Source organism: Ictidomys tridecemlineatus, chromosome 10 (genome assembly GCF_052094955.1).
Source record: "Ictidomys tridecemlineatus isolate mIctTri1 chromosome 10, mIctTri1.hap1, whole genome shotgun sequence".
Taxonomy (NCBI): domain Eukaryota; kingdom Metazoa; phylum Chordata; class Mammalia; order Rodentia; family Sciuridae; genus Ictidomys; species Ictidomys tridecemlineatus.
This window is the reverse complement of record NC_135486.1, coordinates 50,133,066-50,153,037: the sequence shown is the minus strand read 5'-3', so window position 1 is coordinate 50,153,037 and position 19,972 is coordinate 50,133,066. Positions and strand designations below refer to the sequence as shown.

At 36.7% G+C, this 19,972-nt stretch overlaps 1 protein-coding gene across 8 annotated transcripts in view; it reads left to right on the top strand.

Moving 5' to 3' along the window:
- Nucleotides 1-3,176: 3,176 nt before the first annotated feature.
- Nvl (nuclear VCP like) overlaps nt 3,177-19,972 on the top strand; it is a 107,369-nt gene continuing 90,573 nt past the window's right edge. For all 8 annotated transcript variants that reach the window (XR_013426572.1, XR_013426570.1, XR_013426571.1 and 5 more), the window contains exons 1-4: nt 3,177-3,326; nt 7,428-7,501; nt 18,634-18,686; nt 18,764-18,863. Coding sequence is in view for 5 of the 8 variants with exons in the window: in XM_040276821.2 (XP_040132755.2) it covers nt 3,270-3,326; nt 7,428-7,501; nt 18,634-18,686; nt 18,764-18,863 (284 nt within the window). In the remaining 3 variants the exon portion in view is untranslated. The remainder of the gene's footprint in view (nt 3,327-7,427; nt 7,502-18,633; nt 18,687-18,763; nt 18,864-19,972) is intronic.

Genomic DNA, 19,972 nt, shown 5'->3' with positions numbered 1-19,972 from the left:
AATTCTTATGCACTGTTGGTGGGAATGTAAAATGCTATTGATGGGAACAGTATGGCTGTTCCTCAAAAAATTAAAAATAGAATTCACATGATTCAGCATTTCTACTCCTGAGTATATATACAAAAGAATTGAACCCAGAATCGCAAAGAAATATTTGTCTATTCATGTTTATAGTAGAATTCTTTTTTTTTTTTTATAGATTTATTTATTTATTTTTTTTAAGAGAGAGAGAGAGAGGAGAGAGAGAGAGAATTTTTGATATTTATTTCTTAGTTCTCGGCGGAGACAACATCTTTGTTGGTATGTGGTGCTGAGGATCGAACCCGGGCCGCACGCATGCCAGGCAAGCGCGCTACCGCTTGAGCCACATCCCCAGCCCCTACGGTAGAATTCTTCACAGTTGCTAAAACCCAAGTGTCCATGGATGGACAAATAAATATACAAAATGTAGCATACACATACAATGGAATATCATTCAGTCTTAACAAGAAAGGAAATTCTGATATAGTCTTTGACATGGCTGAACCTCAAGCATGTTAAGTGACATAAGCCATCAAAATTTCATACTACATGATTCCATTTATGTGAGATACTTGGCGTAGTCAAAATCATAGAGATACAAAATAGAATGGTGTTTGCCAGGGGTCAAGAGTAAGAAAGGAATGAGGAGTTAAACCACCATAAGACAGAGAACAGATAATGAAGAAGTGGGAAATGAAGTTGGAGATGAGTGGACCAATAATTTTAATATCAGAGTGGAAAAATCTATACTTAATTCAGTGTTCAGCTTAGAGCCATTGAAATGAGCAGGGATATGATCTGAACTCGTTTTGAAGGATAAGTCATGAATGACTTGTGAGAGAAGATAAAATTATCTATTAACATGGTTTCACATCTGGTATTCTTCAATATGTTAAGTAGTAGCTAGCAATGAGCAAGCAGTGAAATCATGGTAAGGTCACAAAATTCTTTTAAAAAAATATATTTTATTTTTATTAGTAGATGGACACAGTACCTTTATTTTGTTTTATTTTTATGTGGTGCTGGGGATGATTCCAGTGCCTCAAGCATGCTAGGCAAGCACTCTATTACTGAGCCACAACACCAGGCCCAAAGTGTTCTTTAAATTACTTTAAGGTCCTTCTTTAAACTATTTTAAGAGTGGACGAGAAATCAAATGGTGGCAGTTAATCTGTAGAAACTAAATGAAAGCAAGAGAGCTAGTTGGAAATCACAAGAAGAGAACAGGATTAATGGGACTAACTCTTGACAGGGTCCACCGAGGTTAATGTGAAGTTAGGAATCATAGATATAAAGGTCTCCATCTGAAAAGAAAGTAGCACAGCTACTTTAGTAGCACAGCTACTCTAAGGTAACTTCTGACCAGTTATTGACCCTATGCTCACATTAATATGGGATTGATTTGGAATAAAGTCCCCCTAAATAGGATGGCCATCATGACAGTTCCAGAGAGGACCAACTAAGGTCAAAAACTGGCCAGGTGGCACAGAGCACACCTGTAAACCCAATGGCTACGGCAGCTGAGACAGAAGGATCAAGAATTCAAAGCCCATCTCAGTGGCCAGGAAGCTCTAAGCAACTGAGTGAGACCCTTTCTCTAAATAAAATACAAAATAGGGCTGTGGCTGTGGCTCAGTGGCCGAGTGCCCCTGAGTTCAGTCCTCAGTACCAAAAACAGCAACAACAAAACCCAACTGCACTGTCCCAACAAGAAGGAGGAATTGAACACCTACCTGATTGGCAATGAGTGCAGCGGGTGGACCCCAGTTCTCCTAGTGAACATCAAAGAGTAATAAATTTGGAAACAGCTATTGTCTCCTTTGTCAATTCCCTGCTCAGAGAGGGCCCACTCTCTCTTGAGAGTGCTCTCTGCTTAAGCCTCACTTTGCTTTTACTTTACTTTCACCTCATTTTCTCTTTACATTTTCATGACTTTAATTTTTTTGTCAGTTATACCATAAGAATGGAGGTTTGGAGTTTCAGCTCCCTGCTTTTCTGTGACAAACATAACAGGAAGCACTTAGTATTGCTTAAATCAAGTAAGACCTGAAACAATATTGAAAAGATTTTAGAAATAGAAACTAAAACCTGCAACGTTTTTTCTTTTTCATAAATGATAACTGTCCCATATTTCTGTGTCTCCATAACCTTGCGATAAACTTCTTGGGGAAGATGTGTACATTTAGGAAAATTCTGAGAGACTTGTGCTTAATAAATTATCTGTTAACAATAGCGTCAGATCAAATGAGTTCTAAAAGTAAATTTAAAAGCCGGGGTGGGGGGGAGGGAGCCTGGGATTGTGGCTCAGGGGTAGAATGCTCGCCTAGCACGTGTAGGCCCTGGGTTCGATACTCAGCACCACATAAACATAAGTAAAATAAAGATATTGTGTTCAACTACAAAATCTATATCATCTATCTAGCTATCTATCTATCTAATTTTAAAACCACCAAAGCCAAATCCCTAGTTATTTTGGTAAACTAGTCCTTTCCTTTTTTGGTAGTGGAGATTCATCTCAGAGGAGCTTTACCAATGGAGATACATCCCAATCTCTTTTTATTTTTTAGATTTTGAGGCAGGATCTCTTTAACTGCTGAGGCTAGTCTCGAACTCGGAGAGGTCCCGCAAACTTTCGATACTCCGGTCTCAGCTTCCCTAGTGACAAACATAATAGGCGGCACTTAATATTGCTTAAATCAAATAAGACCTGAAACATTTGGGATTACAGGGGTACACCACCACGCCCCAGCGCCTTTCCTTTTTACACCCAGACTCTTTCATCCTAACTTAACCATCCATGGTATCTTTGGTTTTGTTCGAGTTCTCCCCTAAGACTAATTCTGTATTCGAAAAGAGTGTGGCTGGGAAGGCTGGATGTGACAAAAGAAACCAAATTAACCACGAGCTGCCTAGGATGGAATCACTCCTCCGCTGCCGCGGGTCTTTGTCCACCTAGGTGGGAACCAATAAAGTTGAGCATATTCAAAGGGGGCCTAATCGTCCAAGGCATGTTGGATAAGCCTGAAAAAAATAATATTACGAACTCCCTGAGGTTTTCGTTTTCTTCTCCATAGTAGTCCTCATCCACCTCACTCGTAGTACTCTTGTCTTGAGGAAAACGACGCAGTTTAGGCCGGGCGGGGAACATTTCGGGTGCGGCGAGAGTGGCGATTGCTGCGGACAGCCTCGAGAAGGCCCCCGGTTCATGTGGTACTGGCGGCCGGAACTGAGGCCTCGAGGTAGACGTAATGAAGCCCAGACCCGCAGCGTTCGTGGATAATAAACTCAAGCAGCGAATTATCCAGGTATGTATTTTGCTTGTTTCTGCCTCGCAGCGGTCTCTAGTCTCCACCCCAGGGCGTTGCTTTTCTTTTTAAGGGCGAACCCGACTAGCTTCCTGCCTTATTCCCTCCTAGTTTGGGTTCGGGCATGGGGTCTGTCGACAGCTCTACTCCTTTGAGGGTGAGACACGGCTTTCTCTCACTACGGTAGGGCGAAGAGTGGAATTCGCCTGACAGTGATAACCACACGTCTTGTACACAAACTTTCTTCTGACGGCCTCAGAGGGTCATAAAGAAAACGTTAATGAGCGGTTCTCAGAGAGGTAGCTGTCAAATTGTGAAACAGTAAAAAAGGAAGCACGGGTTAGACGATTATAATAGGTTCCTTACTTGCTTTTTTATTTTTATTTTTATTTACTTTTTAAATTAATTTTTGTTCATGTGACAGCGGAATTCATTGCAATTCTTATTACACATATAGAGCACAATTTTTCATATGTCTGGTTGTTACAAAGTACATTCAGACCAATTCGTGTCTTCACACATGTACTTTGGATAATAATGTCCATCACATTCCACTATCCTTTCAAACCCCATGCCGCCTCTCTTCCCTTCCCTTCCCACTTTTTTTCATTTTTATAACCATTAGTCGAAAGCAATATGTGGCAAATGGTATGGTCAGCAAACAATCTGAGTTAAAAGAAGGGAGAGATATTCTTTCACATCAGAGTTTGTGATCTATATACTTAATTTGTTTTGCCTTTACCTCATCAGTCACTCTGCAATCTCCTTTTTGGATCCTTTTCTACTGCCCTCGAAATGTTGGAAGTGGCCCCAGCCTCTGGTTCCTTGAACCTCTGACCTCCTTCCTCAGCTTCTCATTGCACTCTGGTTTCTTACCCCTCTTTCCTCCTCTTTCCACATTCTCCTCACTTATCTTTCTCTACTACGTGGTTACCTCATCCAGTTTTATTATCTACATATTCATGATTCTTAAATTTGTATCTACAGTCCAGGTTTTATCTTGGATTCCAGATTGGTATATCCAGCTGCCTAGTTGATTGTTTTCTTGAATGTTTGTCTAATAGCTATCTCTAACTTAACATGTCTAAACCAATCTTTTGATTTTTCCTCCAAATGTATGTTAGTGTTCTGGATTTCAGGAAATGACTCCACCCTCCATCCCATTTGTTAACAAAAACCTTAAGGATCATTCTAACTTTCTTTCACTCCCATATCCAATTCATCAACAATTTGGTTGGCTTTACCTTTAAATTAGTGTATATTCCATATCCAAGCACTTACAGTCTCTTCCTCCAACCATGCAATTCCAAACCACCAATCTCCTTGTTATATAATTGCAATAGCCATCTAACTGATGTCTTTGATTCTTCTTTTACCTAAAATCTATTCCCCACAGAGCAGCCAGAGATTGTTTTAAAGGCTAAATTGGAGCTTGTCAGAGCTCTGCTGAAAACCATTCAATAAGCCATGTGCAATGGTGTATACCTGTAATCCCAGCAGCTCAGGAGACTGAGGCATGAGGATTGTGAGTTCAAAGCCAGCCTCTGCAATTTAGCAAGGGCCTAAGCAACTTAGAGAGATCCTGTCTCTACATAAAATATAAAAAAGGACTGGGGATGTAGCTCAGTGGTTAAGTGCCCCTGGGTTCAATCCCTGGTACCAAAAACAAAACAAAACAAAATGCTTTAATGGGGTTTGGGACACCTGGAGTAAAATCTAATCTAGAAAAGTGCCTCTATTTTTCCTGTCCCAGTAGTTTCCATTTGCTCTCTCCCTTATTTACTCAGTCCTAACCACATTGAGTTTCTTATAGATGCCAAGCACAGGACCTTTGTTCTTGCTGTTTACTCACTCTTGAATTACTCTTTCTATAGATAGTCCCACAACTTACTACTTCACTGTATTCAGGTCGCTGAACACTGTTGAATCAAGTGGTCTTTTCTCAGTCCTGCCCACAGTTGACTGCTTTTTAATTCTTGACATTATCAAATTTATAGTTTTCACTTTGGTTCATTGTAAAAATAATAGGTCTTATAGCTTAAAATGAAAGGGACAAAGCTGGGTGTAGTGGTCCAGGCCTGTAGTAGCAGCCACTCACCAGGTTGAGGCAGGAAGATCATTTGAACCTAGGAGTTTTGGGCCAGACTGGGCAATGTAGTGAGATTCCATCTTTTAAACAAAACAAAAAAGGGACAGATGGACTTAAAATGAAAAGAAGTCCTATCATCTTTGTTCTTTCTAGTGGTGACCATGGAGAGTTTCTATTATATTTTCTAAAGATTTTGTATGCCTATACATACTTATATATTCTTTTTTTAATAAGACATTTTCTTCTGCTTGATTTTTTTTCCACTTAGTGGCATATTTTAGACATCTTTCTATTCTGTTTCTTTCCTTTTTTTTTTTTAAAGAGAGAGTGAGAGAGGGGGGAGAGAGAGGGAGAAAGAGAGAATTTTTAATATTTATTTTTTAGTTCTCGGCAGACACAACATCTTTGTTGGTATGTGGTGCTGAGGATCGAACCCGGGCCGCATGTGTGCCAGGCGAGCGCGCTACCGCTTGAGCCACATCCCCAGCCCTGTTTCTTTCCTTTTTTAAAAAAATATTTTTGTTTTAGTTGTAGTTGGACACAATACCTTTATTTATTTATTTATTTATTTTTATGTGCTGATGAGGATCAAACCCAGTGCCCTGCTCATGCTAGATGAGTGAGCTCTACCGCTGAGCCACAACCCCAGCCCCTCTGTTTCTTTTTTCTTTCTTTCTCTCTCTCTTTTTTTTAAAATGGAAATTAGACTTATATTTTGTGGTGCTAGGGATCAAATCCAGGTCCTCTCACGTTGTAGGCAAATGCTGTACACTGAGCTACATACCCAGCTTTTTTTTTTTTTTTTTTAACAGCAGCTATGAGATACACACAATTAAGTATAATTTAAAATAACTGTAGCAAATGGCAACATGCTGTAGGAGGCCAGAGAAGGAGAAGATGAGCTAGAATGATCCAGTTTGGGGTACTGAATCTGATGCCCTGTGCTTGGAAAAAAAGTTGTATGAAGTAAGAAAGTCAGACTGGATATTATATTGAAATACATAGGCTGATAGTCTAACTTAAATTCTGCCCCTTCGATGTATTATATGCTGCTTGACAACTTTTTAAGCCTCATTTAAATTATTTTACCTATAAAATGTGGAGGCTAATATCTACCTCATAAGAGTGTTTTAAGAGAAAATAAAAGGCCTGAGAACAGTGCCTAAGATAGAGGTTCCCAAACTCTTTTGGTTCACAGGGACTTTAGGGTCTCAGTAGTTTTTTCATAGTACCTCTAGGTCACCAATAATAGGTAATCTGTCTGTTAATTAGTGATGTTCAAGTAAGTTAGTAAGAAGTTAGTCCAAATAACTTTAGTAACTTTTTGAAAAACAATATACAAAAATCAAATGAAAATTAATGTATTTCATTCTTAAATAATCAGTTATTTTTTTGGGGGAGGGAGGAGCCTTGGAATTGAACCCAGGAACACTTAACCACTAAGCCATATTCCCAGCCCTTTTTAATATTTTATTTAGAAACAAGGTCTTGCTGAGTTGCCTAGCAACTGAGGCTGGCTTAAAAAAAAATCTTTTTTTAAAATTTATTCTTTTAAGTTATACTTTACAGTAGAATGTATTTGGCATATCATATATACATGGAGTATAACTTCCCATTCTTGTTGTTTGTTCATAATATGGAGTTACAATGGTTGTGTATTCATATATGAACATAGGAAAGTTGTGTCTGATTCATTCTACTGTCTTTCTCATTCCCAATAGTTTACTTCTGTATTCAGTTGTATTTGGGAACATTGGTTATAGTAAGCCCAGACTCACTACTATAAAGCTGTCTAGTTATTAATATTCTTGTGTTGTAATGGTGATTAATATTGTTGATTAAATTCTGATTTCAAATTGACAATTATTTGGTGATTTTTAAAAATTATTTTGGTATACTTTATTAATGAAGAATTTAAAGTATAATGTTTTAATAGCTTGGTCTCTTGTTTCTTGATAATTACAGAGTTTGAAATATTGAGTGTTTTATGTTTTTCATATTTTCTGTTTTAGTACCTCACCAGTAATAGATGTGGCAAATATGTGGACACTGGAATCTTAGCATCTGATTTGCAAAGAATGTACAGGTAAAAATGTAGTTTCTAGATCCTTGCTTCCCCACTTCTACCATTGTAAAAGTTTTCATCCAGCTTAAATTTCCAGTTGACATCAATGACGGCTAGCATTACCTCTTCAATCCATATGCTTTGGAATTCAATTCATGTTATATGATGTCTGTAAGCATCTATTATATGCAGTGAGCTGTCCTTTTCACTAGGGGTGATGGCTACTTTTTACCTTTCAGCCTCTCACACTGTCTGATCAGGAGATAGAGATATTACTTTCTTTCAGGCTTCATTAGAAAAGCAAAACTGTCAGTAATGATCTCCTTCAGTTTTTTTTTTTGTTGTTGTTGTTGTTGTTGGTTTTTAAAAATATTTTTAGTTGCAAATGTTCACAGTATCTTTATTTAGTTAGTTTTTTTAAGTGGTTCTGGGGATTGAAGCCAGTGCCTCAAGTGTTCTAGGAAAGCACTGTACCTCTGAGCCACAACCCCAACCCTCCTTCAATGTTTTAATCTAGAAATATATCACTCACTCAGACTTTCCACTGAAGATTAAATTTTTTTTTTGTTTTTAATTCCACATCTTCTCTTTCTTATTTTTCATTGACTCTGGTTTGTTTTCAGTGTCTTTATTTTCTTTTCTTCCTTAGTCTATGAATTTGTTTGCTATAGGCTGCTGTAACAAAGTATATTGACTGGATGACTTAAATAATGAGTTTAATTGCTCACAGTTCTGGAGGCTAGAAGTCCAAGATGAAGACATCAGTAGAGTTTGTTTGTCTTCACATGGACTTTCCTCTGTGAATACCTATCTGTGTCCTAATCTTTTCTTATAAGCACACCAATCAAAATGAATTGTAGCCCATCCATGTGACCTCATGTTATCTTGATCACTTCTAAATGCTCTGTCTCCAGTACAGTTATGTTCTCAAGTACTGGGGATTAGAACTTCAACGTATGAGTTTGTAGGAGAAACCCATTCAACTCATTGCACAAGTTCTTCATGTTATTCCCCAAATTCTGTTCTTCTGGGCTTTCTTTTGATGCTATGGATTGACCCCAGGGCTGCTTTATCACTGAGCTACATCCCCAGCTCTTTTGCAATTTTATTTTGATACTGGGTCTCACTAAGTTGCCCATGCTGGCCTTGAATTTGTGATCCTTCTGCCTCAGCCTCCTGAGTAGCTGGGATTACAAGCATGTGCCACTGTGCCTGGTCAGCATTCTAGGTTTTTTTCCCTAACATATGCCTCAAAATTCTTGTAGCATCTATCCTTGCCCGGTCCCAAAGCCATTTCTACGTTTTTAGATATTTGTTGACAGTAGCAAGTTAGCAGGACCCTATCTCAAAGTACAAAATGAAAAGAGGTGAGGATGTGGCTCAGTAGTAAAGTGCCCCTGAATTCAATCCCTAGTATAATAAAAAAAATTAAAAAATAAATACAGTAAAACCATTCTTAGTGCATTACAAATGTGATAGGCTGGTTTGGCATAAGGGCCATAGTTTGGTAACTGAATTAGAGAGGAAGGCAGGCTTCCCAGTACCAACTCTTGTTTTAAGAAGTATGAAAAGAAGATAACTAAAAAGACTTTTTAAAAAATTTATATACTCCACTTTTGCTTTTGCTCAATATTTCTTCTTTTTTTCATCAAAATTTATTTCATGAGTGGTTTAAGCTTGCTGCTGTTTCCACCATTCATTCAATGAAATGTATGAATTGCTTTGCCACTTGGTGTTTTTTTTTTTAAACAAAGATTTTTTTTTTTTAACTAGAGATGGGAGTGAGGGAGTGGATCTAAAATAGCAGGTGGTGTCACTGGGAGAGAACATAAAGGGCAGAGTTTGGGGTATCAGCAAAAGAGAGCAGATCATGAATGTTACCTTCACTCCCAGGTAACTCTTTTTTTTTTCTTTTTCCTTAGTTGATAGTACAGTTACTCACTTAATCACTCAGGTTAAATACCTTGTTTTGTCTTCCTGTTTCTACCTAGCCATCCTCTTACGTGCACATCTACACAGTAAGTCACCAAGCCTTGCTCTATTATCTTTTAAATATTTGGTGGTGGCTTTTCTCCCTCTTCTCCACTCATTATTGGTTTAATTCAGAGCTTCTATGTTTTTTCTTTTCTTTTCTTTTCTTTCTTTCTTTTTTTTTTTTAGAGAGAGAGAGAGAGAAAGAGTATTTATTTATTTAGTTTTTTAGTTTTTGGCGGACACAACATCTTTGTATGTGGTACTGAGGATCGAACCCAGGCTGCACGCATGCCAGGCGAGCGTGCTACCGCTTGAGCCACATCCCCAGCCCTATATTTCTTGTTTAGACTTCGTTTCAACCTCTCATGCTTTTTTTTTTGTTTTTTTTTATGCCAGGGATTGAACCCAGGGGCACTTAACCACTGATCCACATCCCCAGCCCTTTTTGTGTTTCATTTTGAGACAGTGTGTCTCTAAGTTGCTTAGGGCCTTGCTAAGTTGCTGAAGCTGAGTTTGAAGTCGTGATCCACCTCCTTAGCCTCCCGAGTTACTGGGATTACCAGCATGTGCCTGTTTTCAATTTCTTATGCATTTAGCTTGCCTTCCTCTTTAATTCATAGTTACCAAACTGTGGCCCTTATGCCAGACCAGCCTACCATGTTTTTAATGCACTAAGAATGGTTTTACTGTATTTATTTTAAATTTTTTTTACTGTACGAGAGATTGAACTCAGGGACTCTTTACAACTGAACCACATCCTTACCCCTTTTCATTTCGTATTTTGAGATAGGGTCCTGCTAAGTTGCTGAGTTTGGCCTTATAACTGTGATCCTCCTGCCTCAGCTTCTGAGTAATTGGTATTATAGGCATGTGTAACTGCATTTGGATTTGGTTTTACATTTTTATTTATTTTTAGTGAGTGAGAGAGAGAGAGAATATATATTTTTTTTAATATTTATTTTTTAGTATTTGGCAGACACAACATCTTTGTTTGTATGTGGCGCTTAGGATCGAACCCGGGCTGCACGCATGCCAGGCGAGCGCACTACCGCTTGAGCCACATCCCCAGCCCAGTTTTACATTTTTAAATGGTTGAAAAAATGTTTCAGAATATTTTGGGATACATGAAAATTGTGTCCATTAAATTAAGTGGTTTTGTTTATTTATGTTTTTGCTTTTGTGTTATAAAAGTAAGTTCAATAGTTTCATCAGAGACAATATGGCCTTTAAAGCCTAAATATTTGCCATCTGGCCCTTTTACAGAGTTTGCTGACCCCTGCTTTAATACACTGGTTCTCAAATCCATAAGTGCTCAGGCCTATTGCGACAATAGAAAATATAATGGCAGTCAGAACATTGAGTTTATTGATAGAATAAGTATGACTATGATAACAACAAGTGCAGACTGATATAAATGTGTTCTGTGGGCATCTTAGATACCATGACCACAATGTTCTTGGTGGTCTCAGTGAACCATATAAACAAGTTTTGCACCATCACAAATATTTGGTAGAACAACTGAAAGTCATGAAGAAGGGTGGGGTTGTCTAGCACATAGAGTATCCAGTAATTAATGACCACACTCACTAAATTGCCATACTATTCCCCAACATGTTACACCTCAAATCATCCCTCTAATTTTCAAAATGTCTTCTAGATGTATTACCACCTCCACTGAAAACTACTCTTCTAAACCAGCCACACCACAGCTATCAAAGTAATCTCTTTTTTAAAATTTTTTAATTTTTTTAAAAAAATTTTATTTGTTTTAATTAGTTACACATGACAGTACAATGACCTTGACATATCATACATTTAAATCAGATGGGATATAATTTCTCATTTTTCTGAGTGTATAGGTTGCAAAATCACATTGGTCTCAAAGTAATCTCTTTAGAGTGCTTATTCAACCTTGTTATGCCCCTATTTTATAAGCCTTCACTTGTCTTTTGTATGTATCAGTGATTTTTTTTTTTTTTCTCAACTGCTTAAAGGTCTCAGGATCTGGCTGGGCATGGTGGCACATACCTGTAATCCTAGCAGCTAGGGAGGCTGAGACGGGAGAATTGGGGGTTCAGAGCTAGTCTGAGCAACACTGAGGCACTAAGTAACTCAATGAGACCCTGTCTCTAAATAAAATACAAAACAGGGGTGGGGATGTGGCTCAGTTGTCGAGTGCCCCTGAGTTCAATCCCCGGTACCAAAAAAGAGAAAGAAAAAACAAAAGGTCTCATGATCTAGTTCTTCCTGTCTGCCTGCCTTGTATTACATGTAATAGCTAATAACAATTTGTAATCTCTCTCTTTTTCTCTACAAACACACACACACAAACACACACACATACACATTCTCTCTGTCTCTCCTCTCTTTCTTATATACATACTCCATAACTGTCATGATTGCTATCTGTTATTGCATGTCACCATAATATGTGTGTGTAAAATGTTTGTCCAACTAGGAAGAGTTATTTTTATTTTTGGTGCTTTACCACTCAGCTACATCCCCAGTCCTTTCTTTTTTAAATTTTGTGTTTTGCGATAAGGTCTTACAAAGTTGCCAGATTGAGATCTTCTTGCCTCAGCCTGTAGAGTTGCTAGGATATGTTGACAGGTATGCACACCATAGTGCCCTGCATAAAGGCAGAGTTTTTATAGTGCCTGAATAGTATCTTCTTTGGATTCCAGGCTCTTGGCTAGTTATCCAAGGGAGGTCAACACTCATTTGATAAAATCAGAGGAGTTGACTGAATAAGTGACTAAGTGAATAAATAACTGTCAGTTCCTAGACAGCTTAATTATCAAAGTGAAATTATCAAAAGAGGGGACAAGATTAGTTCTTTTCAGAGAATGGTACGGGGTCAGATGGAGGGGTTTATTGAGGAACTTCATGTTAATATTGTAAGATAGCACAGTGGCTTTGGTGAGAGCATTTGAAGTGCTCATTTATAAGGAATTCTTGTGCCCTTACTTAGTCATTTAAGTTTTTCTTTAGTACTTTCATTTCTTTCCTTTTTTTATTACCAGATAATATATTTACATAGTTCTGAAATTATGCTCACCTACTATGAATAATTTATAAGTAAAAATTTGCTGAGCCAGCAGGGTGCAGAATTACATGCTTGATTTACGGCTTTTCAAAAATGGGATCTCAAAGAAATTAGAGCCATTATTGCTAATTTCAGTATGGAAAGGGCTTTTTTTTTTTTTTTTTTTTTTTTTTGAGAGAGATTTTTAATATTTATTTTTAAGTTCTCGGCGGACACAACATCTTTGTTGATATGTGGTGCTGAGGATCGAACCCGGGCCGCACGCATGCCAGGCGAGTGCGCTACCGCTTGAGCCACATCCCCAGCCCCTGGAAAGGGCTTTCTCTTTCGTCTTTGTCATTCAAATCATACCAAGATTTTATTCTGATAGGTTGAAAAATGTGTGCCAAAAATAGAAGTAGATTCTTGGATCTTCATTTAGAAGCAGAATAATGTAGCTCATTTTCAGAGACATTGAAATTGCTTTGTCTCATGTTAGTGATTATATTTAGTGAAATATAGCAGAATAATATGATTTATACCAGATCGTGTGTCAGGCAGATTTTTCCCATTTTATACTGTAGCATTCCTATCAGATATCGGGAGCTTTTGATTTTTCATATTATAACAGATACTTATTAAGTGCCTATTTTATATAAGGGCAGTTTCATATGCTATAGTAGATATGAAAATAAATGTAAATCAGAAATTCACAGTCCAGAAGTGGAGGAAGATAAACAGTCACCAGTAACTATAAAACAAAGGTTAGGTCCATGGATTAAGTTACATGACAGCATGGAGGAGACTTTTTTTTTTTTTTTTTTTTTGGTCTTGGGGATTGAAGGGAAAGAAAACTTTGTGTATCAATATGTAATCCTTAGTTTTTGATATTTGAATATCACATAAGCAGTGCTATAAATTATGCTATCTATATATATTCTTAGTTGTTTTTTTAAATTAGGTTAGTAAAATGGTTTTGTTTTAGATCTTTTGTTTTAGATTCATGGTTGTACCTTGTGTTTTTAGTTACAATCATTTTCCAGTTCTCTTTTTAGTGTTAGGTATATGTTGATTGCTAGATGCTTTTGATTGAGTTTTATTAAGTTCAGTTCAGAAGAGTAATTCTGTTGAAAAAGGTAAGGATTAGTGTTCTGAATATTGATTGTCATTTGGTAGGTGTTTCTTCCTTAATATAAGGTTTAGTAGGTGACTATTATTAGCCTTTTTTATTGTCTTAAGGTTTGTGTTTTCAGTTTTCTCAAATTTTCATATGATTTGCTGCTAATAGAAGTATTTCAACTTACTGGTTTATAGCCCATTCCCCATTTAAATTAGTTAATTGATTTTTAAAAGCATAAACCTGTTTGGAAGGAAAAACTTTGTATTGATATATTCATATTACTTGAACATAATTTGCTCAAGTTCCTTTTCCATTGAGTTTTTTATTTTCTGAGATATGGTCTCACTGAGTTATCCAGGCTTTCAGATTTGTGGTTTTTCTGCCTCAGCCTCCCAATTAACTTGCTTTTAAAATTAATTAATTTATTTTTGCATTTCTCCAGATTGAACCTAGGGCTTCATACATGCTCATACATGGTATGTAGGTGCTGTACTGCTGAGTTTTAATCTAACCGATAAATTGCCTTTTTTTTTTTTTTACATCAGGGATTGAACTCAGGATCCCTTAACCACATGCCCAATCCTTTTTATTTATATATATTTTTTGACAGTCTAAGTTGCTTAGGGCCCTGTAAGTTGCTGAGGCTGGTCTTGAACTTGCAAACCTCCTGCCTCAGCCTTCCCAGCTTCTGGGAATAAAGGTGTACACTACTGCTCCCTGCCAAAAATTGCTTTTTTAAATGGCCATGATTTAGTACAATATTTGCTTTATTTAAAGCTTTTTATTTTGATATATTTTCAAACTTGAGGAAAAATTGAAAGAATAGTAAACTTAAAGTTGAAAGAATAGCATATACAAAGAAAACCCATGTATTCCTTACCTATTGTCTGTTTTCAAAAGAACAAAGATTTGTGTGTGTGTGTGCTCGGGGTTGGGGGGGGTAATATGGAATTGAATCCAGGACCTCCATTTTGCTAGGCAAACACATTAATGACCTACACTTTGTAGACTTTTTAAAATTTTTTGAGACGTAGTCTCGCTAAATTGCTAGCCTCAAATGTGGATCCTCCTGTTTCAACCAGCTAAGTAGCTGGTCTGTGCCTCTAGTAGAACTGTTATAGTTAAAGCTTCATCCCAGGGTTTCATAAACTGACTTCCAGACCACTCATGTATAATCGAATCAAGCCTTTATTGAAGCACACTGGTGTCGGCTGACCAGAACATAAAGGTGTTCCCTGATTAGCCCCGAACAATTGCAAGGGCACTCCTTATAAGCCTGAAAACCGCAAAAGGGATGTTTTCGGGTGGTGGTGTGGCGGGTGGGGGGTCTAGCCAATGCAAGCAAGCCAGGTTACGGAAGCGGGACAGTGCAGTCAAGCGGAGGGAAGCCTAACCAATCCCAGTTATCCCAGTCACCCCAGTTAGAGAAACAGAGCCCTGTTACTCTAGTTACAGAAACAATATCCCATTAGGTAGTTCCGTGTTCTTAAAGGTTTCTATAGCAAAAGGAAAAGAACATCTTGCCCCAGTCATGACTCTTTTACTTGGCATGGTTGTTTTATAGGATGAAGTCATAAAACAAAATGGAGTCACATTGGCTTCTACTACCACAGTACAAAGACTTTCTATTACATAACTGTAGTTCATTAATTAAAACTAGAAAAAATAATGGTTATATGATAATATTATCTAATTTGTATTCATATTTTGCCTATTGTCCCATTAATGTCCTTTATTGTTTTGTGGGTTTTTTCCCTACACCAAAATACAATCCAAGATCATATTTGGTTGTTTTGTCTTTTTAGTCTCCTTTAATCTGTACTGGTTGCTCAGCTTTTCCTTGTTTTTCATGATTTTGACACTTGAAGATTACAACATAGTTTTTATATATTAAATCCCTACATTTGGATTTTTTCTGCATTTCCCTTTCCCCCAGCGCATGCATATATATATGTGTGTGTATAATTTTTAAGAATTTACTCTGAAGTTATATAAATATTCTTTTCCTTATCAAGCTTTCATCTGTCATTTTTACTATATGATCTTGCTAGAAATGCTTAGCTTGAATTTAATAGTGAGGAAATACAAAATAGATCTAGATTACAGGAAATTTTATGAATTAACTGGTCTGAGCCTTTCAAAAATGTCAGCGTCTGTTTGTAGAAGATCAAAAAAAGTCCACCAAAAAACTGCTAGAGCTAATAAACAAATTTGGCAAGGTAGTAGGCAACATATTTCCTATATACCAACAATGAATCTGCTAAAAAATAAATCAAGAAACCATTTCATTGATAATAGCCTCAAAATAAAAACAAAACAGACAAACAAACAAACAAACAAACAAAAAAACCCCCTAGGAATGAATCTAACCAAGGAGGTGAAAAACCTCTATAGTGAAAACTATAAAATCCTGAAGAAAGAAATTGAAGACCTCAGAAGATGGAAAAACCTCCCATGTTCATGGATAGACAGAATTAATATTATTAAAATGACCATACTACCAAAAGCAACATACAGATTCAATGTAGTCCCCATCAAAATATCAATGACATTCTTCACAGAACTAGAAAACAATCCTGAAATTAATTTGGAAGAATACCCAGAATAGATAAAGCAATTCTAAGCCAACATAGCAATGCTAGAGGCATCATAATACCAGACTTCAAATTATATTTTAGGGCTATGGTAACAAAAACTGCATGAATGGGCATAAAAACAGACATATAGACCAGTGGTAAAGAATAGAAGACACAGAGATAAAAACCCTACCCATCTAAAGTCATCTGATCTGTTGACAAAGGTGCTAAAAACACATTGGAGAAAAGACAGCCCTTTTAACCCTTTTAACAAATGGTGCTGGGAAAACTGGTTATCCATATGTAGAAGAATGAAACTTGATCCCTATCTCTCATCCTGCATAAAAGTCAACTCAAAATGGATCAAAGAAAGTGTAGGGTCAACACTGCAGCATATATGCATAGTCAACAACTTTCTCAATAGAATCCCTAAAGCTCAGGAAATAATGTCAAGAGTTAATAAATGGGATGGCATCCAATTAAATAGCTTCGGCACAGCAAAGGAAATAATTAAGAATGTGAAGAGAAAGCCTACAGAATGGAAGAAAATCTAGCTACTCTTCTGGCAGAGGATTAATATCTAGAACATATGAAGAACTCAGTTTTTTTTTTCACCAAAAAATTAAGTAACCCAATTAATGAATGGGCAAATGAATTAAACAGACACTTTTCAAAAGAAAAAATACAAATGTCCAACAAATATATGAGAAAATGTTGAACATCATTAGCAATTAGGGAATTGCAAATCAAAACTTTATAGAGATTTCATCTCATACCTATCAGAATGGCAGTCATTAAGAATTCAAATAATAATAAATGTTGGAGAAAAAGGATCATTTTACACTATAGGTTGGATTGTAAATGAGTATAACCACTGTTGGAAATTAGTTCAGAGGTTCCTCAAAAGACTAGGCATGGAACCACCACATGACCTTGTTTTCCTACTCCTCAATATTTATCCTGAAGAATTAAAGCGGTCATACTACAGTGATACATGCTTACCTATGTTTATAGCAGCACAATTTATGATAGCCAAACTATGTAACCAGCCTGGGTATTCCATCAGTGGATGAATGGATAAAGAAAATGTGGTGTATATATATAGATAATAGAGTTTTATTTAGTCATAAAGAAAAATGAAATTATGTCATTTGCGGGAAAATGAATAGAACTGGAGACCATTATGTTAAGCATAATAAGTCAAACTCAGAAGTCAGGGGTCATATGTTTTCTTTCATATGTAGAAGCTAGAGGAAAAAGAAAAAGAAAGGTGATCTCATGAAGATAAAAGGGACATCAGTAGGGAAAAAAGATAGGGGGTGGGAGGTAGGGAAGAAGTAGGGGAAGTGCTGAGGAGTGAGTGATTCCAAATAACATTGTTATATTGTATGCATGTATAGGCATGTAACAATTTCATTATATGTACAAGTATAATGTACCAATAAAAAAAGTGAAAGAAAAAAAATAATAAAAACATCTGTCAAAGAAAAGATGATTATAATTTAAATGAGTCTAAAGAGAACAAAGTGAATGCATGAACCTTGATTAGACTCTAATTAAAAGAAAATAAAAATCTAAGAAAAGCTTGTTTTTGGTTTTGGTACCAGGGATTGAACTCAGGGGCACTTAACCACTGAGCCACATCTCTAGCCCTACTTTTATTTAGAGACAGGGTCTTACTGAGTTGCTTAGTGCCTCATCTTTGCTGAGGCTGGCTTTGAACTTGCAATACTCCTGCCTCAGCCTCCTGAACCTCTGGGATTACAGGCATGCACCACTGCACCCAGCCATCTAAGAACATCTTGGGGGAACAGTTTGAAAAATTTTAATATAGACTCTATTAAATAATATTTTATCAGTATTAAATTTCTTTTTAAAATATTTTTTTAGTTGTAGATGGACACAATATTTTTATTTATTTAATTTTTGTGGTGCTGAGATTTGAACCCAGTGGCTTACGCATGCAAGGCAAACGATATACCACTGAGCTATAACCAGTCCCAATATTTCTTGTGTGTGCTAATTTTACTATGGTTATATAGTTAAATATCCTTTTTTACAAAGAGGCATGCTGATTTTTGAGGTGAAATGCCAGTAATTAATTTTCAAATGATTCTGTCAGTGCAGAGAGAAATAAAGTAAATGTAGCAAAGTGAAGATTTACTTTAGGTAAAGATTATATGGATATTCATTACGTTCTTTCAAAATTTTGGGATATTTGAAATCGCAAACTAAAAATATTCAAACAAAATCAACTAGTTAAGTACGGAATAATACTGAGAGAATGCAGTGTATAAATATGAACTTAAAAATTCTTTAAAAATTGGTTCATGGCAATGTGAAGAGTGGCATGATTAAATATTTATGAAAAATCATGTGGCCATTTAGATTGAGCTTAATGAAAAATATATTGATGGAGACCACTTTACTAAACTTTTTTTTTTTTTTTTTTTTTTAGTATAGACTATGGTCGAAGAAAAAGAAATGCTTTTAGGATTCAGGTAGAAAAAGGTGAGTCTTTTCTTGTTAGAGCTAAATCAATAGTTATTAGAACTGTTTTGGCTAATGGCATTTTTTTTTTCTTTCAGTATTTAGCATAATTAGTAGTGAGAAAGAAGTGAAGAATCTGGCAGAATTCGAAGATGAACATCTGGCAAAAAGAGCAAGGCAAGGTGAAGAGGATAAGGAGTATGTATTATAAAATGGAGGATTGTTTTCCCCCTGAATTGTCATATTCATACTTGTAAAACTTTCATTGGCACTTCATTGCCAGTCTGGCCTTGCATAATACTTAACTTATCTCTTCATACCTTGTCTTCTAGTTTTATTGGACGCTTACAGCTCCCCAAAGACTTCACATATCTTCTTTGTGCTTTTTTAGGGTGATTTTCTGTGTGGTATTCATTTTCCTTTCATAAGTTCCTATTCAGCTTGAAGAGTCAGTTGAAGCTAGGTGCAATGGTACACAACTGTAATCCCAGCTGTTCTGAAGGTTGAGAAGGAGGATCACAAGTTTGAGGCTAGCCATGGCAATTTGTCAAGTCTGTCTTATCATCTTTATAAGGGAGACTGGGGATGTAGCTTTGTGGTAGAGCACTTGCCTAATATATGTGAAGTCCTGGCTTTGACCACTGAGTCACATTCCCAACCCTATTTTGTATTTTTATTTAGAGACAGAGAGTTGCTTAGCGCCTCGCTTTTGCTGGCTTGGAACTCATGATTCTCCTGCCTCAGCCTCCCAAGTTGCTGGGATTATAGGGGTGTGCCACCATACCCAGCAAGATGTTCTTAAAACACTCTTTTTTGGGAGGGTTCTAGAGATTGAACCCAGGGGTACTTTATCACTGATCTACACCCATAGTCCTTTTTATTTATTTTTTAAATTCTGTGATAGGGTCTTATTAAGTTGCCCAGGCTATCCTTGTGATTTTTCTGTCTTGGCCTCCCAAGTTTCTGGGATTACAGTTGTGTGCCACTATGCCTGGCGTTCTTAAACACTGTTTAGTGTTTCCTTATCTCCTGGTTATAGATACTTATTATAATCATTAGTATATCGTATTGCATTCAAATTATTTGTGTACCTTTTAGCATTATCAACAGAGCTGTCATTTGTTACTTTTGCTTCTCTCTGCCCAAATATAATGCCAGATATATTAAAAGTTGTCAGTTAATTTTATCGCTTAAGAAATAATGTCAAGACCATGCATGTGGGTATGCTTATGATTCCAGTGACTTAGAAGGCTGAAGTAGGAGGATTGCCTAGTTCAAGATCAGCCTGGGCAGCTTAGCCAGACCCT